This window comes from Plectropomus leopardus, chromosome 4, assembly GCF_008729295.1.
Source record: "Plectropomus leopardus isolate mb chromosome 4, YSFRI_Pleo_2.0, whole genome shotgun sequence".
In the NCBI taxonomy this organism is placed as follows: domain Eukaryota; kingdom Metazoa; phylum Chordata; class Actinopteri; order Perciformes; family Serranidae; genus Plectropomus; species Plectropomus leopardus.
The window spans coordinates 25,774,524-25,800,487 of NC_056466.1; the positions used below are offsets into that span (position 1 = coordinate 25,774,524).

General features: G+C 38.7%; 2 protein-coding genes across 2 annotated transcripts in view; both read left to right on the forward strand.

Annotated features, from left to right (window-relative positions):
- Nucleotides 1-2,195: 2,195 nt before the first annotated feature.
- Nucleotides 2,196-9,978, forward strand: psmd12 (proteasome 26S subunit, non-ATPase 12). Its single transcript, XM_042485794.1, has 11 exons — nt 2,196-2,401; nt 2,794-2,853; nt 3,382-3,510; nt 3,891-3,998; nt 4,391-4,495; nt 4,644-4,793; nt 4,977-5,111; nt 6,500-6,612; nt 7,053-7,227; nt 9,302-9,379; nt 9,538-9,978. The coding sequence occupies exons 1-11, from the start codon at nt 2,294-2,296 to the stop codon at nt 9,745-9,747; spliced, it is 1,371 nt and encodes a 456-aa protein (XP_042341728.1). The 5' UTR covers nt 2,196-2,293; the 3' UTR covers nt 9,748-9,978.
- Nucleotides 9,979-12,634: 2,656 nt separating this feature from the next.
- Nucleotides 12,635-25,964, forward strand: part of helz (helicase with zinc finger) — a 64,706-nt gene continuing 51,376 nt past the window's right edge. Inside the window, exons 1-7 of the mRNA XM_042484739.1 lie at nt 12,635-12,686; nt 21,108-21,353; nt 21,887-21,923; nt 22,243-22,367; nt 24,802-24,858; nt 25,188-25,236; nt 25,491-25,566. Of these exons, the coding sequence (XP_042340673.1) occupies nt 21,126-21,353; nt 21,887-21,923; nt 22,243-22,367; nt 24,802-24,858; nt 25,188-25,236; nt 25,491-25,566 (572 nt within the window). The 5' untranslated portion in view covers nt 12,635-12,686; nt 21,108-21,125. The remainder of the gene's footprint in view (nt 12,687-21,107; nt 21,354-21,886; nt 21,924-22,242; nt 22,368-24,801; nt 24,859-25,187; nt 25,237-25,490; nt 25,567-25,964) is intronic.

A 25,964-nucleotide genomic window follows, 5' to 3' on the forward strand; every position in this document is an offset into this window, starting at 1 on the left:
TCAAAGTCTTTGTTTGATCTGCCGCATAACACAAGAAAGAGCTTTTTAAAAAATACCAGACCCATATTTAATTTCTGACAGTCTGAGTTTATATTAACATTAAACCCTGGAGCTTAGACATCATGGGACAGTGACGGGCCTTCATGTGAGTGGAATGTCTGAACCAACTAACTATGACCTTATGATGACCTAACTATTTCAATAAGGCCTGTGTTGATTAGAAAGGAGATTAGAGTATGATGTCATCTGAGCTGCTGTGTCACATCAATAATACCAAGCAAATCTGTAAGCTTTGAAATAGCCAAATGTCCCACTTTTTGCAAAGAATGCTGCATTGAAGTAGAAAGTGTGAGCTGTGTTAGGAGTGATGGTTTGCCTGCATAAACTGAGCTAAGAATAATAAGTTATCTTAGTTATTTGAGATAAGAATCTCAAATATACTTTGTATATGTATATGTTTATACTATATGTATATATATATGCCTGTTATTGTCATGTTATAGTAAGGATGATACTGATGATCATGGTGGTCATTTGATGCTTCAGTCAGTCCCGTTAAGCTGAGCTCTTTCTGATGTTTTTGCAATCAGAGTCCTTGTTCCATATTGGCTCTTCCCCTCAGTGGATCCGAGTCATGCTCAGTTATTAGGCCTCAGAGGTCTGTGCTGAGCCTACACTGGGATCAAACTGATTTTAGCTCAGGTCTTACGGGCTTTCTCTGCCACGTGCAGGAAAATCACTGACCCACATTAGCTTCATTTATGGGGGCATTGGAGCCTTCAAAGTGGTGAACTGAGTGAGGACAGGAATGCACAATGTAGTTATTAAAGGGACACCTACTGGTGGACTGTGGCCATTGCATCCTGTGTCCATTCATACAGTATAATCAAGTCCATTCACAAAGTTCTTCATTCACTCTGAACATTTGATAGATGAGGACAGGCATTAAACTTCCAAAATAAGTTTGTGTTATTATTGTCACCATTCTGTTTTTATTATCATTGTCCTCCTCTCTCATCATCACTATCAACATTACCAACATGACTAAAATTTGGGTTTTGACTTCAGTGGAGTCGTAAACTCAATTTGACAAAAAAGCATTCACCAAATGACACAATGAACATCATCCTCCACCTCGTCATCATAATCATCTCAATCAGATTTAGTTTTTGATGCTATAAGGAGCGCATGATCCTCTTAAATCTCATGATATTTTGACTTCTTTTATATTTTCCTGTCATTTATATACTTGCATAAAAAACATTATGTGAAATAGTATTGTGTGTCCCTCTTTAAGAATAAAAAGGTACCTCTTGTCACATTCAGCTAAAAATAGACTAATTTGGTTTGATGCAAAACTGAAAAAAAAGCCTTAATTTAAAATAGCACCTCCCCAAATTAAAACAATTTCCTTAATAGACGGATTAAAGTGTCTCCTCAGGGAGGGGTGCCAAATGTTACTAAGACCAGTTGTGACAGCTTAGAGATAACATGAAACAGGATAACCAAAAATGCAAAACTATCCATTCAAACAAATTCAAACTGCACAGCATCTTAAATCAGTTATTTTTAATACACTTATCATCAAGTGGCATTCATTGTGTAACCTACATATAAAATAACCTCAGAAGGAACTGTTCTTTATTTATCAGATATCAGAGTAGAGGGTGCCTAGTGCATAAGTTTTTTTTTGTCTTTGATTGTCATTTCCCTCCCCTGAGCTACAGATATTTTATACATGACCCTTCCTCCACCATAAATAACCATATTTCACTGCTGCTGTTTATTTTAATCAACTCATCGTTCAACTCCAACCATGTCGCAGGATACAGGACAATAAATACAATATACAGCCATTTAAAGTTGAGTGTCCCTCCCCTACGACAAATAAAAAAAAATACCCCCTTATGCTTAAAAAAAATATTTGACGTGCTTCCACTTTGCACCCAACCCCCCATTTCCATTAACAACAACTTGTGTACAACGTGTTCTGTCGTATACCTGCTCAGAGACATACGATTATGAGACACTGTCGTAGTGCTAATGTTTCAAAGTCTCACCAGCAGTCACAGCAAATCAACATTCAATAAAAAAGTGGGCTTTATAACGCCTGCCTGGAATATTTTGAAGGGTCCACGTTGGGTCCTTCAGGCGCATCGAGCTGCTGTTTCGTTCTGTGCTCTGATTGGTCACCTCCCGTTTCGTTCTTCTGACAAGCAAAATATAGCCAGGCTGAGTTTGGTGGCAAGTGAAGAAAAGCGCTGTACATTATCTCTACTTGAACACCGCAAAGATGTCTGAGGAACGGTCTGAAAGATCCGATGGGAAGATTGTGAAGATGGAGATCGACTACAGTTCAACTGTAGACCAGCGACTCCCGGAGTGCGAGAAAATGGCCAAAGTAAGTGTGAAAGAGGCCAGCGCCGGCTGAGTCATGGTGCGACGGCATCAGTGTGTTAGCATCCAAGCTAACATCGGCGTTTTAGCAGCACCCGAGAACCTCATACAACCCATGTATTGAGCGTAAATTAAACATGAATGTCGATGTGTGTTATAACCTTCTCACATTAAAGTTGCCCTTTTGTTGTCGCAGAGAGACATATATGCGTTTGTTTTTAGGCTCGCTAGCAAGCTAGTAATTTTAACGGTCTAGTCGTTGGAAAAATATTATAAGCTAACCTGCTAGCTAGGCGGAAGGCTTTAATTTTGTATACGTTATGTCCACAGAAACTTTTAACATATGTCGAATGTAGTAAGTGTTAATACGAGTTTTTGTATTTTTTTTTATTGCAGGAGGGCAAGCTGCAGGAGGCCATTGAGAACTTGTTGTCATTGGAGAAGCAAACAAGAACGGTTAGTGGATCTTTACAACTGCAACTTGTTTACTTTCCTATTCATTAAGCTATGAAAGGTTCAACCTCTGGGAGGTCAATCCCCGAATGTGATGCCATAAATACACTGACTGTTTATGATAAGGCTGAACAGTATTTCTCAGCCCACCCCAAAACATAGTGATTTGCTGGACCTTCGTCATTGTCAGGCTATATATCTTAATTAAAATGTCCAAATCACAGAAGATACTTAACTGTGCTTTCTTTTGGACCTGATCTAAGCAGTGGATATAGTCTTCAGTTAGAAAAACAAGCTTGTAATGTCACCCAGAACAGTAACAGCTTTCTGCTTTCATGCCAAAGAAAAAAAAAGAAGAAATCACCAAATTAACCAAAATGTCCCGGAAAACAAGTTTCTTTGAACCCTATTATATATATTTGGGTGGTTGTGTCCTCAGCATCAAACATTTACAAGTACAGGAAAATTTCCTAAGTAGCTGTGTGTGTATGCTTTAGTCCTTGTTTTACTGATCTGCCTCTAACCCCTCAGGCATCAGACATGGTGTCCACTTCCAGAATCCTTGTGGCCGTGGTCCAGATGTGTTATGAAGCCAAGGACTGGGATGCCCTGAATGAAAACATCATGTTGCTCTCCAAAAGGAGGAGTCAGCTCAAACAGGTGGGATATTTCTTCCTCCCTGATGATCTGTTATGTTCAGAACATATTCTTTTGAATTCAACATTTTTCTTGTACCCTAACAAGAAATCTTGTGAACAGCACCACTGACTAATCAAATTACCCAACAATGAGCATTGCAGTTCAGAGAGACATCGAGCATATTTTGTGAACTCTGCAATATTCACACCAACATATATTTTAAAGACTTGGATTCCTGTTTATTATAATCTTTTCGGAAAGTCGTATTGAGCTGAAATTAGACATGTAACTACATTTGCAGGACTTATAACGTACTTGATTTAATTAATACCTTGCAGTCATTGTTTGTCAGGCTCTAATGAGGTATGTATCATTTTTTGTTTTGCTCTCTGTCTTATCAGGCTGTTGCCAAGATGGTGCAAGAATGTTACAAGTATGTTGATAATGTGACTGATCTGCCCATCAAGCTGAGGCTCATCGACACACTTCGCACCGTGACTGCTGGCAAGGTCTGGAATGTTTTTATGTGTATTAAAATAGAGATGTAGCTATAGACAACATGAAAGCTACATTAAGTACCTGCAGGCCACTCTGTGGAGGGAACCTGAGAATGACATGGTAACTGTGTTGGAAGCACCCAGAGATTTGTGTATCAACAGGCATACCAATGTAAATGTATTGTTTGTTTATATCTTCTGAGTGGGGAAACAATGACATTTACTAAGGTTTTATGCAATTTTTGAGGGTCTTATTTCCATGTAAAATTCTCTTCCTCTGAGAATTGCATTAAAATGTGTTTAGTTATATAATAGGTAGGTTGTGGGGATGAATGGATTACCATTCCACTAAAGACATAACCCTGCTTCTCCTCGCTAATACACTAAACATGTCCTCCTCACAGATCTATGTAGAGATTGAGCGTGCCAGGCTGACAAAGACTTTGGCCAATATCAAGGAGCAGAGTGGAGAGGTCAAAGAGGCAGCTTCAATTCTTCAGGAGCTGCAGGTAAGAGGCTAATGTTCTCTATTTTCTTCCTTTTAGGGCGGAGAAAAATCTTCCCAGTAGTTGTGGTGGCTAATGCTTTAAGAGGTATGAAAAAAATTGGAGTGTTAGAGTTTTGTCAGGAGTCCCTAAAATACTTTTTCTGGCACAGGTGGAGACCTATGGCTCCATGGAGAAAAAAGAGAAGGTGGAGTTCATCTTGGAACAGATGAGGCTTTGCATCGCTGTCAAGGATTACATTCGCACCCAGATCATCAGCAAGAAGATAAACACCAAGTTCTTCCAAGAGGAGGGCACTGAGGTAAGAGAAAGAAGCCAGGAAATGAGCGCTAACAAAATACAGCAATGTGTCGTTGGCTTGACAAACACTCCCTGACACTCTTTGTTCTCTTTGGAAGCTGTTATGTATTTTTAGTGGATCTGAACCGAGCAGGTCGATGTACCGGAACACTCATTTTTTCCTGTTGTCTATTGAACAACTCAGGAGTCGAAGCTGAAGTACTACAACCTGATGATTCAGGTAGACCAGCACGAGGGCTCCTACCTGTCTATCTGCAAACACTACCGGGCCATTTATGACACCCCCTGCATCTTGGAGGACAGCAGCAAGTGGCAACAGGTAGGTGGACTTTTTTTTTATGTAATATTAAACATATGCATTTGTATTTTTTTCCCATAATCATTCAGAATGTATGATTCTTCTGCTGGTGTTTCCAATTCACTGCTGTGCTACTGCTGTCTGTTTTTCTGCCTTAGTGCTGGTGCACAGTATCATGGTTACAGAAGAACAATATGTTTGTAAATGCAATAAATTACTGTACCAACCTTGACTTAATGAGCACAAACACTAGTTTTGCACACATTGCAGATATATCCAAGAGCATCGTCAGTTAATCTGCAGTTTGGGTAGGTCAGGTCATAAACATTTACATATTGAATAATAGCGGGTGGGTAGAATGATAAATTCTTGCTGCCATTTTTATTTTACCAACATGTAATCTGTTACCATATCATCACATTTAGTAATGATATTGACTTAATTACAGAGATACATTCCTGATTTTTTTCTTTTGGACTGTTGCTAAAACTACGGATTGTACTTCCACATATTTGTACGCCTGCCGCCACCACGGACACAAAGAGTATAGGAGCAGATCAGGAGAGAGACCCGTCTTATTCTCTTTCCTACTCTCTCTCACACACTAATTGTGTCTCAAACTCGAACCAAAGTCAGACCAAACGGTAAAACTAGGCACTGCTTATCAAATATAAACCAAGATTTTGTGACTGTATTGTGTATTGTCTCGCTGAAAGTGTCTTCAGAAACGCATTGTAGTGCACTGCCTGGCTGTAATACAAGTTTGTGAACAGGAAGTGGGCGATATACTGTTTGCTATATTGTAAAATAGGAGGCTAAAAATATTGAGTTCAAACATTTAAAACTAAGCAGTGCTGATCAAATATGAACCAAAATTCTGCTACTGTTTAAAGTTTGAGTTAAGCCCTATTTCCTCTGTCAAATTTAAGTTTAGTTCTGTCAAGTTTATTTGTTTTGCTGCTTAAATGTCTCAGGATCATTGGAACTGTACTGTATATGCACGCATTGAAATGTTTACAGTCACTCAAAGCAGCTTTACTTATCATCAAAGTAAATTGTTAAAGAAAATACTCATACATCAATACAATACTGGATTTAAAGTCAACATAGCCTGTGGGTGCGTGTCTCTAAATCAGAGAAAACATATTCGGTTGTGTGACAGTTGGATAATTCATGCGTGTATGTGGTTTCGGATGACGTCAGAGCTGATCCGTGTGTCACTCCTGGGCACATATCCAGGATGTGAACATCCTTTTGATCAATGCTCTTCTTCTCAATGAATAGTGACAATCACAGCACAGTTTACAATACAGACAACAAAACAACGCTGTGTATCTGTTCCATGACTTTATTTTGCTTCTTGTCCTTTAAACGTCGCTTGAGAAGCCATGAATGTATTTGTATTTCAGGCCCTGAAGAGTGTCGTGCTGTATGTGATTCTTGCCCCTTACGACAACGAGCAGTCGGACCTCGTGCACAGAATCAGTGCGGACAAGAAACTGGAAGAAATCCCTAAATACAAGTAAGACATTGTTTGTGCTCCTCTGCCTGCTAGCTTCACCATAAATACAAAAAACAGTCCCCAGACTTATGCATTCACGGCATATTTGTAAGTGAGAGCATTTTTTTACTTTTAATGGGCAGAGGTGTGATACCAGGAAAAAAAATCTTTAAAAGTATGGGCTATTTTAATTAACCGTGCAATATACCAGTTTTTCTGTGTGTGTTGTTGCTGAATTGTGGTCAGAAAAGGAACGTCTTGACACATACAGCACTGTCAGACAAACTGAACTAACTTGTTTGTTTGTTTTTTTTTACCATGGGAATGCAAGATGCCCGAGGTTGTTGTGTGTTTCCTACTCGGGGAATGATCATAGCACTGCGTACTTCTAAAATGTGCTTACATTCTACAGGAAGGTATGAACACAGGTAATTTTCACTCCATTCCTCCTCCATTTCTAGGGACCTCCTGAAACAGTTCACCACTATGGAGCTGATGCGCTGGGCCTCCCTGGTGGAGGATTATGGGAAGGAGCTGAGAGAGGGCTCAACTGACAGCCCTGCCACAGACGTCTTCTCGTATACAGAAGAAGGGGAGAAGAGGTGGAAGGACCTGAAGAACAGGGTGGTGGAGCATGTAAGTCCCACAAGTGTAGGCTCTCCTCATGTGTAACTGATGCATACATATTCAGATTAGTTTGGTGAGAAGTTGTTGACTCTTGGCAGCAGAGAGATATCTAATCAAATACATTTTCTAAGAGCTTTTAACTGCATTTTAGCTGTCCCAAACTTGGCTGGCGTATTCAAACCATTAATTAATATTAAATAAGTATCTTATGGTGATAAATATTGTCCATAGAAGTTGCACTAGCTGCTGTGAATGATTCTTTTTTTTTTTTAATTTAGCTGGACAAAAAGGTGTGGATGTTGCGGATTAGACTAATTAGCATCTATAGTGAAAAGTGAAGCCGTATGTCACATAAAAATCTTGAGACTGCATTTACGTGCACACTTAAATTTCATGTAAATAGCATGTTCTGTTTGGATATTATGAATAAAGCCTCATTCTTTACGTAGCATTTTCCGATTCAAGCTGAGCTCAACCACAGGAGTTTTAAAATACAGATGAATTTGGGTCGCACAATGCAAATAAGGGAAAACTTCACAGATGTTCTTCTCTTAAATCTCAACCTCGTGCACACATTACAGGATATTCTCAAAATGATCGTGTTAACGGTAGCAGGAATGCACCACTTCATGTGATGTCATGGGGACGCAGTTGTAAAACCCACAGAAACTGATGTTGTGCAATGAAGTGTCATGTGAGCAATGTTTTGCACTGAGATAACCCAAAGCAGAAGGCTAATGGAGTCTGCATGAGAACATTATCAACTCAGGTTGTCTATTCCTCAGTGAGAACTGGAGGTGAGATTTCAACTGTCAGTTTTAATATCTGACGACAGTAGCATGTAAGATAGCTGTAGCTTTAAGGGCTGGAGTGTTTACTGTTGCTTGATAACTGTAATCATCCATATTTTTAATCTTAAATATCAAACAAGTCTATCATTTTCAGGAGGGCCCTGATGAGTCTGAGCTGTTAAACACTGGATCTGTAAAACTATCACATTACCATATACTCAACACTGACCATGGTCCCAAACTGGATTTCTGCTCTGATGCAGAAATCCAGAAAATCCAGGGGGATAAACTGGGGATAAATCAGCTCGAAAATCCTGTAGTCTGAGCCTGGCTTAAGATATGTGGGATATGCAGGTATTATTAGTGTTTCAGAAGCATTCTTTGGACACCTATACAGCGCATCCAGAATATGCATCTTGATCAGGGATTTTAACGCAATTTGGGACACACAGCCTCTTGACTGTTAACGGGCTGCTCTGTGCGTTGGCATGGATACTTTGTACACGGATCAGCCAGCCGACAGAGTTAGGGTAGAGATGCATGCCCAAAAGAAAAGCCTACATTTCAAACAACACCTACAAACACACCTACTTTTAAACATTGTAAAGGACTTGTATCAACAGGGTTTTTTGATACACTCAAATATCGTTGTGCATGCAAAGTTGAACAAGTCAGTGGGTAAACCTTGAAAAGATCCCATTTAATGTTAAGAAGCAAAACAGCACAAGTGGCCTAGACAGTGTATTTTAGTGTATTTTAACGTAATAAGCAACATTTTAGGACACATTATTTGAGTGAGTATGCGTGGTTGCATGTAAATGGGAATATTAACTTTCATTTTCATTAGCCATGTAAACAGCTTAGCAGGAGTATTGAGTTTTTCAGAATTAGGACCAAAAAAACCCTGAATATTTTATGCATGTAATAATATTCAATGACCGTCAAAGTAGGAATGTTTGATTTATTTAAGTGGAAAATGAATCAAAGTGGAGACATTGGGGTAAAAATAGCAGAAAGCAGTGAAAGTGCAACGCAGACAAACATAGGAACAACTGATGTGATGGATGTGATATTGAAGCTGTGCAGATCCAGCAGGTAAAATGTTAGACTGTTCTGTGCAATATTAAAGCACACTCAAATTAGATTGGTTGGATATTGCTCATTAATATATTTTTTTCAGCTATGACTGTTAATGTGACCAGAAAGGACCCCTGTTCTAACCTGAAATATTATCCTATCATATCTTCTGCTGCAGATATGTAAAATAATGATATTCTCCCTTTTCCACCCAGAACATCAGAATAATGGCCAAATATTACACCAGAATCACAATGAAGAGGATGGCTGGACTCCTTGACCTCTCTATTGACGTAAGCAGCAGTTTTACTAATTAGCTTTTTTTAATTCAGTCAATATGACCTCTAGTTCGAAGTTGCTTTGGGGATACTAAGGAAACTACGTATCAGGATTGGGTCCCGCTGGAAAATAATTTTGAAAGACTGACATATCTACTCAAACATTTCTCCAGGAATCCGAGGAGTTCCTCTCCAGCCTAGTTGTAAACAAGACCATCTACGCCAAGGTCGACCGGCTGGCCGGCATCATCAACTTTCAGAGGCCAAAAGACCCCAACGACCTGCTCAACGACTGGTCACACAAACTCAACTCTCTCATGTCTCTGGTCAACAAGACCACGCATCTCATCGCCAAGGAGGAGATGATCCACAACCTGCAGTGAGACAAGAACGCAGTGCTTTATTTTACGTCTTGGTTCATATTTGTTTGTTTTTCCTTCTGTTGAAAAAAAATGTTTTTGAATATACAGTATATTGGCGGACTGTGAATGCAGCGTTATTACAATGTCATACAATTGGAGATAAATCTGCAGCACATGCACAGAACCTCAACTTTGTTCATTTTTTTTACTATCCAGTAAAAACCTCAACAATAAACACATGAGCACCTCCCATCATTGCTTCTCTCTGTCACTAAGTGGATCTCCACATATGCTCCCCATTGCCATCTAATTATATACAATATTTCAACATTTTTTTTGCTGTATTAAAGAAGACTGAGAATTTGATTTATTTTTAGCAACGCAAACAATTATTCCTTATTTAGTGAACAGCTGTATTACACAGTATTTAATGTGACCCTACTATGATACATTTAAGAGCGGTTTCAAAATTGCACTTCTGTGATGTAACTTGGTATATCTTAAATCATGTATAATAGGACATCTGGCAAAAAGAAATTAGGAAAAAATGCTATATTTCAACTGCTTTAATCAAGAGTCACCTGTCCTAGTGAAACAAGAGGTCAGGTCCATGCAAAATGTTTAGAAGTTTTAATATAGTACAGTCTAGTTCAAGAATATTTATAATCTGATTTCTACATGAATGCTCTGACTAATCTTGACCAATATAGCTCATCTTGTTACTGTGGTCATTTTCATACTATGGAAAGTAAACTCCCATCTGTCTTTTTAGAAATGTTTTTTTATTTTCATTTTTTTTTTTTTTGGTCAAGTAACCAGGGTGTCTGCAGGTCTTAAAATGTCCTAAATTCAATTTTATAAATAGTATGCCTGAAAAGTCATTAGTCTTCAGTTTGAATTTGTGAGGCCTAACTTGCCACAAACACCTGATCCAACTGAACGCATCCATCTTTTCTTTTTCTCAAAATGAGTCATGCTCTTTTGTGTGAAAGTCCACAATTTGGATGTTTTTTTTAGTCATTTTTTTAACCTACCACTGAATCTAAAGCTTTGCTTTTACTTTGCTCGTACCTTGTGGAAAAATTAAGAAAAATTTAACTTACATTAATAACCATACTTCTAAAACTTACCTCTTCATGGGGCCACTTATATACGACTTACCTTTATAAACTAATAAATATTCCCTAATCCAGCATAGAAATGCCCCTGCTATCATAATGCCTTTACAAAGGTTAAAACACCGGAGCAACAATACAAGTATTGCAAGTTCACAGCAACAAAGCTGACACTACCACTGATTGTGTATGCCAGCTATTCTAAAATGTCAAACTATATATTGTCTTGTAATTTTAAAGTAGACTCTAGCTCAGCCATGGTAGTAAAATTTTCATGGTGGTGAAATTTAACGTGGACTTTGTGGGACTGTGAGGAAATGCAGATGCTTTCGTGTGTTAAGTTAATTTCAAGGTGCACTGAGGCTGGTCCATCACCTTACTGTAGGTGTTGGTTTTTCCTTTCATTCGGCACCCAGCTGCACATTTACGCTGGTACAGCTCTACACGATGCTTAACCTCACGCCTGACTGATGTGTCCTCTCACAGTTTGAGGGCAGAATGACTCACTCCCCAAGGTGATGCACCGCCTGTAATCAGTGATAACATGCTGTTATGTAGCATGGATAACACAAGGCTGAAACTACAAACTAGATACAGTGGTGATTTACTGCATTTTGCTTCATTAATACAAAATATAAACTGAAACAAAAGACACACAAAATCAAACTATTTTATTTCCATGGGAAAACTACTTGACAGAACCTTGCAATTTTTTTTCATTTGGAAACCAATTGTTGCACAGTGTTTGTAACTGGTCAGTCTCGACTACATCAATATGAGAGTCTCATGCTTCACTGATGTGATCTGACCGTCAAGGTCTTAAATGGTGTATATATTTTACAGGCATTCCTTTTTTCCCCCAAATTTTTCCATGAATGTGTAAATCTAACATGCAGCTTGAGTCTTCATTGTTTTTAATTTTTAATCCCTTACGTGCTTTAACCCTTCATACACATACTACAGTTACTAAAGTTCATTCTTATTGAGTTTTTATGGTTTAATTGACTGTACTTTGCTTAACTTTTGTTTCAACCTTACTGTTTCTCCTCCCTCTTTGCTCTGACATTTGTTCTTCACAAGTTGTTTATTATTAGAATATTTTGGTACTTTTTCAATAACGTGGAGCATTATTAGTGTCAGCATTTGAGTGGCTCTACCAGAGACCTCCCAGTTGGGCTAAAATACAAACTTTTTCTACTGATGACATCCCATATAGAGTTAATAATTGTGATAATAACTGGATAGATTAGATTCCCCTGACAATAAACAGCAAAGACAGTCAACAGTATCATTCCCTTAGTTGCTCGGCATGTTTTGAATCAGACACATAAACAAGGTTTGGTCCCAGGATATATTCTCTCTCTCTCTCTCTCTCACTCCTTTTTAAGTTTTTTAATTTTTGTTTTAGTTCTTGGTTGCATTGGTGCCAATGTGTGTTTAGAGCAAAATGTCATATTTGTACTTTTTTTTGGCTTGTTTTGCTTTTTATGTCTGTTATGCAAAATAGACATAATAAGTACAAGTCAAATGTTTTTTGTGTCCCAGTTGTACAGAATATAGGCAATACTTACATTTCACCTTTTAACTTCTAATTTATTGTTATTTTTTATAGGAATGAACAGTAACTAGCAACTTCAATGTATAGGTTTGAAAGGAATTAAATTGAAGGCATCTGAAGACAAACGCATTAGACAAGGAAGACCCCTCAGAGGCCACACTACACGTACACACACACTCACGCGCACACACACACATCAGTCCTCTCAACCTTCAGATCAGTACATCCCACTATGCTTTGCGATGGTCTGACAAGTGGATCCAAGATGGCGTAGAAAGTAAAGCTAGGTAAGTGTTGACTTCCCATTTTCAGCCCTTCCAGTAGTCTTTTTCATCGCAAAGGCACTGCCGTGAATCCCCACCATTAGCAATTAAGACACTGACGAATGCTTTGAGTTCACGCAAGGATAACAACACGGTGTCACATCAATTATATGCGCCTAAACGCCGTGGCAAAATTACAGGCCCGAGCCCGTTTTGTTTCGGCGAACCTAGCAAAGCTAGCTAGCTAGCTAGCCTGCTAACATTAACAAACCAGCCAGCTATTCTTGTTGTGAGCTTGCCAGTTTGGTGCCAAGAAAGGCCGTGTTTGGGCTAGCAAGCTAACGGTGAGCTACAAATACTCTGGTTAGTGGCAACACTATTTACCCTTTGCAAACGTAAATGGCAAGTTAACGAACATTTATGGGGACATTTTTCGGGGCTTTGTAACGCTGCCGTCATCGCTCTGACTTGTAACAGTCATGACAAGTTCACAAGACAAACAACAGCTATAACTCTATCCCCTAAAAGACGAAACAAATCATTCTCAGTGTTTGTGTTCATTACTGCATGCTCTCTTGATATCCACCTCGTTAATCCGACTTTGATATTTTTGCAAGGTTTATTGCCGTGTTTTCTACGTATTGCTAACGATACTGTCAATCCAAATAACGTTATTTCAGAATGAAACAAGACGATGTTCTTTTACAACTATCACCAGCTGTAAAATCAACTTTGTCCTCCGCTGTACTGCAGACGAAGATGTAGTCTCGATAGCAGGATCCCACGACTGGACACTAAAAACAAGGCAGGCGTCCACCCACTGTATCCCGCCAAACTATTTGTTGTTCCCCCTGTGAAGTGGCTGGCTTGCAACATTAGGCAACAGCTATTCATACTGTTACACATAGAAGTGTAAAACGCTGCATAGGTTTCAAAATAACCTCTCATGATTGGTGCTGCGTTAAGACCCGTCCTATGTTTCATCTCTGACCCTCTTTTATATTTGCCAGTAACAGATCTTGTCTGCTAGCCCAGGCAACTTTCAATCCTTATTTGCATGCCTCATACTGTACAGCTTTTTCTTACTAGATTCTGATGGTTATATGTTAGGACTTGGCAGTATATTGACAATATATTGATATCATGTTATGTCATTAGATATGTCTCAGGTCTTGGATATTGTAATGTATAAGTATAGTATTGTTCTGGTTTTAAAGGCTGTATTACAGTAAAGTAATTTAATTTTTTAAAACCTTCCAGATGAGGGATGCACGATAATATCGACATGTCATTGGGATTGACAGATAACAGCTTTAAAATGAAATATCGGCACGGACTGAAATAATTTCTGATGATATGACAGGCCGATATGGGGACACTTTAAATTATGCTGCTTTAATTAGCTTAAATAGGACAAATTTGCCCTGGTTTTGGCTATTGCAGGATTTTCTCAGGGAGAGCAGCATCCAAGCCTATTGAAGCGGGATGAATTTCATAGTTTTGTTGAAAACTTATCACATAAGAATAATTATGGCATGTTTTAACATGTAACAAAAAATAAAGTAGCATTCTTGTTTTGCAATGTGTATATTTTGGAAAGCATTGTATTTTATTTCTGCATCTTTCGTTCTTAGGTGCAATATGTTAATTCACTACAGGAGAGACCTGATGTTATCAACAATTAAGTGAAAAAACATTTGTGCATATATCGGTACTGGCATCAGCAATTAGCCCCAATGACCTTTCTGAACTTAGCAGACTGTTCTAGCTGTTCTATAATTTACCTTTACTCCCTTAGTCATTATATTCACCTTAAGGTTATTTGTCAAAAATATCACTGTGAAAACATATGTAATTTTGATAGAATAAATTATAGTGTGAAAGGGAGAGAGAGAGGGGATGACATGCAGCAAAGGGCCTTTGTACATGATGCGCCTGCTCTACCAGGTGAGCTACTGGACACCCTGTGAAAACATTTTGTCAAAGCACCAATAGTCAACTCCACAATAAGGCTGCAATATTGATATTGAGGTATTTGGTCAAAATTATTGTGATATTATATATTTTTTTCCATATCCCCCAGCCCTATTATATGTTGTCCCTCAGAAACATTAGAGTATGCAACTATGACAATAATGCATAACATGAGTGCCTCTTGACGTGGTGCATATGTTTTAACTATGGTTTTAAGTTTCAAGTACAATCTATGTACACATCCCTTAATGCACCTGTCTTGTGGGAATGGAGGCTGGGCCAGTGTTTCTTGTTTAAGATGTTCCAGAGAGGATGTTTATGTTGTTTCAGTATGTGTACTAAATATTCGTCATAATTGGCCAGTTGCCATTATGTGCATATTATCCAAGCATACATTGTCTTACAGCCTTGTCATGAGTTATAATATTGTTCCTCATCTAAATGTTTGAATTTTTTTAGAGGAAGTGAACTCAGCAGCAGTTCACTTTTTTTTTTGTGGTTAAAAAAAGGGATTGTGGAGAGAGCTGTTATATTTTGTCAGATACTAGACATAGAAGACTGACATGTTAACTTTTTAGGGCATGCATTTGTTCATGCTTAGTCTGCACAAACTTATGTAGTGTCTGTCTGAGAGACGGGTGTGCTGTCTTCAGCAGCATTGGTTTCGGGGGGAAAATATTGCATGTGGTGCACGTATTGCATTTTCCCTTTGTTGACTTCAGTGTTAATCCTGTGTGGAAGAAGAGCAGTTAAAAGCTATAATAAATGCAACACATTAACACTAACGTCAGATTTATCATGTGTCATGTGTGAACCCAACATGTACTGTACATCAGCTTGAGAATCTGTCCATGGTCCCAAGAGACAAAAACAGACTGACTCAAAGGCACTGCCAGTTGAATTACAGCAGCTGCTACAAGCATAATTGCCTGTTGCTGGGTATTTAAGAAGTAACTATCTGAAATACTTACTGCAGGGTTAATATTCTCTTAATTTCAAAATTACGCCAAAAAGCTAGATGTACTCACCCCCCTCCCCTTGCGGCACATGAAATGCCCAATCAATGTTCTTTCACGAAAAGCCAGGATGTGATATTGCCGACCAGGATGTGATATTATCTGTTATCTGATGTTTTCTTCATACTGCTAATGCAGCTTTGACATACAGTAGCTGTCTCACTTTCAAGGACTAGCTGTCACAAACATGCCCAAAATTACTGGGCCACAGGCCACAAATTCACGGCTCCTTTTGAGCCAGTCATAATCAAAAGCTGAATTCCAGGCTGTGGTGAGGGCCAGGATGGAAATCCAGCATCAGCTAATTGTTTTGGAATTTTAATTAGCGACCAAAAGTTTGTTTTGCCAGCCATCTTTGCACATAATTACTATAATGAAGCTTTTGGGGCAGCATTTTGTGATAAAAAGTGTTTTTTTTCTGCCAGCCTGCGATAAGCTGCAATGCCAGTGGTGAAACCAGTAAGGTGGAAATGGTACCAAAAGTTACTAGGCTTTTGGCCAAGGTTGAGCATTTGTTGCCCTGGTGTTCCCAGCAGGTCATGGTGTACCATCCCTATCCAGATCTGTGATGACTGGTGTGGAGGAGGGCACGTCGCTTCTTGTAATCTCAGACTGGGGTTTAGATTCTCATGCTGTAGCCCTGCTGCTTTTTTGTTGCTTGGCTAGGCATTAAAGAAATGTTGCTGGTTCCACAGAGACTCGAGCATTGTACAGGATGTTGCTATTGTAGTTCTCTTGTATTAGCTATAGGTTGGTTAAAGAAACGGGAAAGCATCCCCTGTCAGACTTTTTGGTTAACAAATGATAACTACTCATGATTATTCTTCCAAACAAGTTTTAATGTGAATCAGACACCTACTTGGCTTTGGTATGTAAGGGTGAATGCAGGTGTCTGCAGTAACTACTGAACTAAACATACAATGTAATGCTTAGTTTGCTGGATTTCTCTGTACCTATTAGGGCATACTTGCAATACATTGCAATTTATTTGATTGCTGTGGTAAGGTTAATTAGATTCTTCCATGGCATTTGTGCTCCTGTCAGAGCTTAGAAGTAATTGTGCTTATTGGATGCTAATTCTCAACTTCCCAAGAGTTTCAGTGGAGCTTTCTCTCTGTTGACTTTGTGTTGGTGAAAAGCTGCAAAAACTATTTTTACATGTTAAATATCAATCACATTGGTTTCTAGGAATTCATTTTAGTTCTTTGTACTTGTGTTAGCCTAATGTGCAGAAAAGTAGCTGTAGCCACCTACAACCACACACAGCCTTGTCCGCACAGATTCAAAGAGTATGCCTTCCTACGCTTCAGTATGAGTGTATGTTTAGATATAAAGTTATTAGTGACACACATGCTCCTGCAATTAAAAGATGAGAGCAAGTGCACAACAGAGTATGCTGCTGGTTCAATATAGCCTGTTGTTGGCTTTGAAAACATTGATTGTCAAAACATGTTGTGATTGACCACCCACTAAACTGAGAATGATTTGTGCTGTTTGTCTTTAGCCAAGCTGTTAGAAGTTCTGCCTTTGCTCTATTTTTTGACAGTAATTGACTGTAAATGTCATTACTTGACTAAGTGTACCCATGTAGAATCTGTGTATTGTGCAGAATGCACTGAATTAAGTGGACATTTTAAGAAGAAAGCATGAGAATAATCTTGCTATTTAAGGCGGTAATACACACCACTGTGTGGATAGAAAAAATGGAAGAATTTCAGCCAGTGAGCGTAATACATTTTTTAAACCACTGATTCTCAAACTGGGGGTCCTGACCCTTATTTGAAGTCTCTAAAGCTTCACAGGGGGTTGCGAGGCCTGCTTGATTTTAAGATGTGTGAGAAACCTTACACAAGGCTTATATCTCAGCTTTTCATTCATTTCTGTGAATAAAATTAAATTAAAATGTTTATAAAGTTCAGATTACATACAGACTTTAAAAAGAAAATCTTGGGATAATGGCACGCTACACACATGAACATAAGCTATATTCACAAAGCTCTTGCTGTGCTAAATTACTTTGTGAATTAGAAAAGTACACAATTAAAACAACCCAAGTGATAATGGAACAATGGCCAAGTGTCAGGGAAAAGAAAACATCAAATTTGTCAAAAACAAAGTCTACTAAATATGTATGATTGTTAAAAAACCCCACATACATACAGAGAATCGTGTAAAAAGTTACTACAAATACCAGGCAAACTAATCTGGGATGCAATAATCCAAATTGCTCATTTTACACTAACTTCCTGCAGTAATTGCATATGTGTTGTGTGCGCTTATTATTGATAGTCATTGATATACTAAGAAATATTTTAAGAATGTGTCACTTAGCCAGGGGTCGTCAGTTTACTTAATGATAAGAAAGGGGTCCCTTCAGGAAAAAGATTGGGAACCACTGCTCTAAACTACAGAGCCTAAAGGAGATTCCTTGATTTACAGTTTACTGTAGAGATTCACTCTGCGTATTCTCATTGTATACATACTTTGTGTTGATCGTTTGGCTCTGTAGCTATGAAGTATCACAACCTACCCATTTTCTTCTGCATACTGTCCAGCACACACATCATACTGTCTAGTCTCAATAAAGGCTTCACATTCTGCATTATCAATTATGATAATGCCCTTAGTCTAAGCAGTCATATGACGCCAGACAGTTGACTCTATTGTTGCCAGCTTTGGAGCTTGAAATGATATGAAAAAAATATGTCTCACATAATGCTTCAGGCTTCTCATGTGATCACTGCTTTCCTAGCCAATTCACAGCAAATGTATCTGAATATACACTGTGTGATCAGAAGCCCAAAATAAATGGTATGTAGGAGAGATCTTCTCTTCTGTTGATTAATAACGCAGATGAACCACATGAGGACATGACCCTCGGTGAGCAGACATCCACACTGCGTGCTAAACACAATTTCCTAGAAATAAGGGCTCTCTCGCTCTCAGAGCTCAAGATGAAGTCTGCAGATTGCTTATTCTGTTCCACCAATAGTTAAAAACGCAGACAGTTACATGCTGCAAATGGTCACATTGTGCTTGAATAATCAAGTGTTCTTATTTCTATAGTTTTCTTCTTTGCATATCTCATGTACAATATAATGCCGATTGCTTAGTTTTAGATAAATAATTACTAATTGCAAAATTTTGTATAGTGTTGAGTATTTTATTGTATACCTATTAAAGTTTTAAAATGCCACATTTTATAGAAAGGTACAGAGGAAAAATCAGTAACGTCACATTTTTTTAAATTCTTTGAAATATGTCGCAGAGAGTCTCATGTGATAGCTCGTAAGTTACCGCCAGCAGGGAGTAAAATCCCTTTTTAAATAAAGATTTAATCAGCAGTTGATCATGTTGACAGTCACTGTTCATGTGGCAGATTCTGCTGATTGTGTTCCTAAAGAGTATCAAGGGACTCTCTCAAGAAGTATTGACAAGTTAACAAGAAGTATTTCTGTATAAAAAAAGCAAAGCTGGCATAATTAAGGGTCTTCATTGTGGCCCTATCGCTGGATCTCTGTGTAAGAAGGGCTTTAGTAAATTCTTGCCCTTGCAAGGATGGAAAAATGTGTAGCTTTATATCCATGCTGTGACATATTCCATTCATATTCATTTACTTTTGTCCATCTGTAAATTTAAATTATTATTATTATAGAGTAGATGAATTGGGTTTTGCTGGAAGCTGTACAACTTTGTGATGTTTAAAATGGGGAGAGCAAGCGTCAATAAATGATCCACCACTCCCAAGAGAAAAAGAGTGGATTCCTCTCTTGATTTGTCTGATTTCCTCTTCTCTTAACGTTTCCCCTTCTCTCTCTTCCCGCTGGGGGAAAATGTGGAAATTATAAGTTATTATAAGTTAATTTCCTGTAAATTCCTCCTTGGGGAATTCATAGAATGATTTGTACTGAATGTCCTTGTGCTAAGAGGCGTGAAAAAAAAATTAGACTCAAAGCATTAAAGTATTTACAATTTTCTGAACAGTCAACCTTGGTCTATATGTGTCAAGTTTGAGTTGGAAAGTGAAGAAAACAAATGGCATTTGTTTCACCAATAGGTGAGTGTGGGAGTACTGTAGGTTTTATTTTCTCAGATTGTATAACCTGATATGCACTGAGAAATAGTCAGTGTGATGGTCTGACCTATTTGTATGTCCGTGCTTACAGTAGTGCCTAACATACAGCCACTGAACATGCTTATATGCTTATCAGTGCAGCAAACCAATATCCTTGTATGTGAAAACTTACTTGGATAAACCAGATTCTGTCTCTGATTGATGTAAAAAGCTCACTGCCCAATGCCCTAAAGATCAAGAAAAGGTTTTTTTTAGAAAATGAGACAACAACATCTCAGTTTTAGATTAATATATCACATGTTAACACTTTATCTATGCTTAGGTTGATGGTTGTTGATGGTTATTTCAGTCCTTAGGCTTGTGTTATGTTTTCTGTTGTGCAGAGTCCTCAAATTTTGTGCACAATCCCTGGTGAGAGGAGTGTCAGTCAACTGTTGCAGGGAGTGTGGAAAGCCTCTCTTTGTTTTCAGTATACATAAAACGTTTTCTGTTTATAACCAGTGACAGGACTTTTAAGCCGAGGAGCACCTGCAAAATGGTGCTGAACTGGAAGTAAAAGGACAGATTTTACAACACAAAGCATGTCTATATCAGACTTATTAACAATTTAGTCAACTAGTTCACATTTCATTAAACTTTGTATATTTGTATATATGTTTATTACAGTCAAATCAAGCAGTGTTGACAAATGGATGTACATTTCCTGTCTGTTACAAAATTCATTTCAGCATTTCTATTTCATTGTTATACTGTAACTTTGGTGATATGACAAGTCCCCCTTTCTATACCCAATACATAAGCTATAGCCAGACTTGGTCACCTAAATCAGGGTGAGAGTGGCTGATAGAAAAAAATAGAGGATTTTTGTGTCTTATTGCCCATTTCTGCTTCAGAAAAGATGTTCATCATCATCATTTATTTTATTTAAACACACTGAGAGTGAAACCTTACTTTCAATGTTGCTGAGGTACATACAACAGTTATCAAAACAGAAAAAGGCTTTTACAATATATAAAAAAATAAAAAATAAACAAACAAATCTGGAAAACAATGACAGTCACAATTAATGAGATCAAATCACAAATTAAACCTTTTGAATTCTCTCAGTGTTATAAATGAGGACAGCTTAAAATTTAGCTGAAGCACATTCCAAGTATGTTGGGCATAGTAGGAGAAGGCTTATCTTCCTAGCTCAGTGCGAATTTTTGGCACCTGCAGGGTGAGCAATGATTGAGAACAAGTACAATGATACATGTTCAGTATGATACCATGGTTGAGAGGTAGGAGGGGAGTTTTTTGAAGAAGAGATTTGTAAATAAATAAAAATAAATGCTGGTCCCTCCTCCTTATATTATGTCTTCCCTCATTTTCTGATTCCAGACGTTTTGTCCCTGAGTCATGGCGGACAGGAGAGCGGAGAAGTCATGTGAAGAAGCCAGCAGATCGTTAGCCAGGCGGGAGTACGAGGCGGCTGTCAGCCACAGCACGGACGCCCTGGTGGTCCTTGCACCCCAAGCCCCATCATCCGGTGCCCCTGTCCCGCCGAGCCCACCAGCCCTTGTTGCTGCCGCCGGACCCCTCCGAAGCCGTGCCCTGCTCTACCGAATTGCTGCCTTCTTGCAGCTGGTGAGGAAAGCAACTATTCAAGCATTGTTGCTACAGTATACAACCTATAGTCTTAAGACAATCACTCTTTCCCCTCCTCCCCTGTTGCTTCCCCTCTCCACAAAGGGGCGGACACCCAAACCCAATGACTTTGAGACAGAACTCTGAGCGGTCACCTCACCAGATAGAATTTTCTCCTATCCCTGAATTAAGGCATTACAAAAAATGACGTAGGCCTATCATTGTGCTTTTAAATCCGCTGTAATCACTTGGTAAATTACCATGAAGAGAATGTTAGAAATGAGAACAATAAACCCTACTTTCTTCCTCCACGGTACTGTTATGTTATCACCCTGGAGCACTAAAATTACACCAGTTACTTAAGCCCTAAGATTATGGAAACGTCTTAAGTCTATAATGATAGTGTGAGGGACTCCGCTGTGAGGCAAAGATAGCCATTCTTGGAGCTTATGTGAAGCTCTGACCCTCAAACACAAAGTATTCCCATTTGTTATGGTGACCACTTTTTTTTTCCTCTCTCCTTCTTCTGACAGAAAAACTATGATGAAGCAGATGAAGACTGTAAACATGGTGAGTTGCAATTTAAATTGAAACCATCTGCTGATAGTGTATACAGTAGTTGTTTTTTCACCTAGTGGCAGACAAAATGTGTGCGTGTCTGCAAGTGTCAGGGAAGCACCAAGTTCAACATGCATTGGTCTCAGTGTAGCTGAAGAAATCTTGAATTTAGGCTCATTTCTTTGCAGAATACAAGCTATTTACTTGTTTTATTGTCTTGCATTGATATCATTGCTTCATTACTGCAGTGTAATGGAAGAAAACCTAACTGAATGCACTGAATTTTTTTCTCTGCCTACCTGTTCCCTGTGTATTCTTCCTCCTGTCCTAGTACTGGCAGAAGAGATTGCCAGGGGAGATGGTTCGCTTCAGGCCAGCTTGCGCTCCATGCTGTTGGATGGCAGCCTGCAGGAGGTGGCCAGCATCCTCTCTAAAGCCTTGTATGGAGAGCCAATGGTATGATTAATTGACAATGTATACAATGTATAGTGACTTGATTTCACCAAAACAAAAAACCTACAAGCCACTGAGGGGCTGCTATACTGGTACTTGCCTAATTGATGCGTCATCTTCCGTGTAGATCCAATAAATAGCTTAGATTTCACAAACGTCCATGCAGTCATACTCTACACACACTTACTTCCATTAATAACTTGCATGCAAAACAAACAAAAATGCTCAAAGTTCGGCCACTACACGACAACAGTCAAAAAAATGTGTGCTTCCCCCCGGTAAGCAGCACACCTGCAGAGTGACTACTACTTCCCCCACACACCATAGTTCATACAACACCTACTGTTGCAACAAGGAAATCCCAACAAAACAAAACATTGTTTTCATTCACAGACCCAGTGTGTGCATGCATAGGCACAGTCAACCTAAATATGAATGTAATTAGATTATAATAGGCTTAAATATTGTGCCTGTTTAGGTCATATTGTCCTGGATGTTTTCGGGGCATGGATGGCATCAGATATAGTGTGCTTAATGATTATGATAGTCATTGTGGTTTTGTGACATAGACGAGACACATGACATGTAAAAAAAAAAAAAAAACAGATTCAAAGCTGTTTTCAGATTAATCCGAAAAGTTTATTTTCAGCAGTGGATTGAATTAGTATTGATAAACAGTCAGTGTTCTGCAAGGCTTACTTCTGGATTGAAAAACATGAAATACACATGAAAATAAAGTTCTAAGATAAAGTGAGGTGTAGTGCTATGCATATTACGGTGTTACTTTGTGGATGTAGCAGACAGGCAGAGGGTCACTTTCCCACTTTTTCCTCCCGTTTGACTTCTCCCTGCCTTTGCTTATCCTAACCGCTGTCTTCATACATCAACATGCATTTTGCTGCCAAGGTGCCTCCCCCAGCTCTGCTCCTCTCCTGCCTGCAACCACTTCCTGCCCACTGCAACACACACACTACACGCACACTACACACACACGCTACACACGTATTCAAAGGTTGAGTTTGGCCCCAAGGTCATCCAACATTTTATGCAATTGGGGACAATCCTGTTTGCTATGCAGGTCTCTATCTGTTTTTTTTTAGTCACACAAAAACAAACATTATTCTGACACAGCTTGGGCTGATTATCTTTCCTCCTTTGACTTCTGTCCTTTTTTATTCCCTATCATTTGAAGCCTTCCATTCTTAGTGTTCCCTTAACTCCTCCCCTCTTATTTGCATTTTAACTTTAACCCAGGTTTTGTAAAGTTATACCATCCATTTTGTGGGGGGAAAAAGTATCGATAAAAGTGTTCTGCTAAACTGTTTTTTTTCCCTCTTGCACCGTACACAGCACAGTATGTATTATACAAATACAGATATTTGAGAATCAGATTGGGAACACTAGAAGAGGCAGATAGCTCTTCTTTTCTTATTTGGTTGCCTCTTCATCTTGGCCCTGTGTGGTGCTGGCGCTCCGCGCTGTGCAGCTGAGCTATCCTGTGGAGTGTCATGAAAGTGTGTTGTCATTTCATACACATCTATTAGGATCTAGCCAACTGCCAACTGTGTTCTGTAGATCTAAACGGTCAACGAGTGACAGTTAATTTAAAGTTGAATGTATTTTTCTTTTTTTTTTTTTGAGCTTGTTATAAACTTATCAGGTGACTCAAATCAGACCTGTATATGGATCTAAAAACCAAACTAGAGATACTCTGCTGTTTTTCACGTAGATATGCTCATATAGAGTAGGGGAAATAATAAATGAAAAATTGGCTGGACTGCATATTTTTATGTTGCTTAAGGGAATAATACCCTGAAGGATAAAAATAAAAAAGACACAGCGGTCATTCAGCTGGAACTGAAAAGTTTTTATTGACTTGACTGCACGATATATTTTAATGCTTTATCGAAAGAACATCCATATCTGCTCCTCAGAAGGGTGAGGAAAAAAAACAAGAATCTATATTATGGCCTTTTGTTAAGTGAAGCCTTCATCTTTTAAGGAAATATCCACCACTGTCAGTTTTGAATCATAAAATGTGCCTGCAATAGACAATGCCTCACTAATCACCACAAAGACCCTGAAGATTCACCATATTTTACCAGATTCTGCTGTCACGTGCAGTATCAGGCAGCAGATCCACCCACAGAAATGACATTATAAGAGCAACATAGAAACTGTAAGGACATCATCTAGATAATTCAACTTGTTTTAGATATTCACACTTGTTTAGTGCAGCTTTAAATATCAGGATGGTAATGGATTTAGATCTTGCCTAGAGATATTTGGAAGTGACATGATAAATAAGATCACACCAAGCAAACATCTGCCAGCTTTTTCCAAAGCAGTGGGTTTTCTAGTTGTCATGAAGATGCACTGAAAGCACTGATAACAGCATGCTGTTGTAATGAAGACTCTTCTCTAACTTCTTTCACAGAATGGCATCGTTGCAAAAGACCTTACCAGATTAAAAATGCTCTTGTCAGAAATAGAGGTAAGTATCTCTGGTTGTGGGGCTGCAAAACTGACGGTGGTGCACTCCTGCCTTCTTTTGCTTATGCCTTTTGGTGTTTGCTGGTTGTACAGGTGGTAGTTTAGTGCTTGTAGGCGAGAGTCATAAAGATGACTAATGGCCTGATTCCAATGTTAACTTAATCATTTTTTTGCTCCCCTGCCTGGCTTGTAGCTGTTGTGGATTTCTTACTAATTTGTCTTTAATAAGTCCAGTGGTCCAACTGCTTGTATGGCTATGTTGGTAGTTGACATAATGATCTTTCTGTCACCACCTCCACCCCACCCCTGCCTGATCTTTGTCTCCATCAGGCTATAAATAGAGAAATGGCACCAGAATACACAGATGACCAGGAGGAAGGTGAGCAAATCTGTTGCATGCTTCCCTCGACTTGAGCAAACAGGGAATTATGATGTGCTCAGTACCAAAATTTCACACGTAATATTGAAGTAGTACAGTAGATAGCATTAATGTTTAGAAAGTCTTCACTCTGCCAGTTGGCAGCTTGGTAGCACATTCTAAACAAGTTACAAGCTAGCTGAAACTCATGTTATGATGTTTTTGAATTTTTTGGCTTAGTGTCATAATGACCTCTGGTCTGCGTGTATTTACAGAGGTCCAAGATGGCTGGCAGTTCCGGCCTCCTCCCCGAGGAGTCACCAGCAGTGAGGAGTACACCCTCTGTAAAAGGTAATGCGAACTGGTTGTTAATTTCCACACAGGTGTGTGTAATGAAGAACGTATCTCTCATCCAGCTGAGAAAGATGGGCATTAGATTGTAAATTGACCAACAAAGCTTTCAGGAAGTAAAAATTTTCAGTAACACTGAAGCCTATGAATCTAAGATTCATGAGTATTGAGATTCTGTATGGCCTTAAGGCCTTTGCACAACAAGCCTGTATCTTCCCTATGTGTTTTTTTAAAAATCTGTCATATGATAAAAATTGTTATGCACAGAAACCTTGCACTGTGAACTTAATGCATTTTATTGTTCTACTCTCTGTGAAAATACTCAGTACAATACGAAATTGAATCGTCAAGCTGCGGAGATTTTGTTGTCCTGTCACTTCTTTAAACTACTTAGAGTT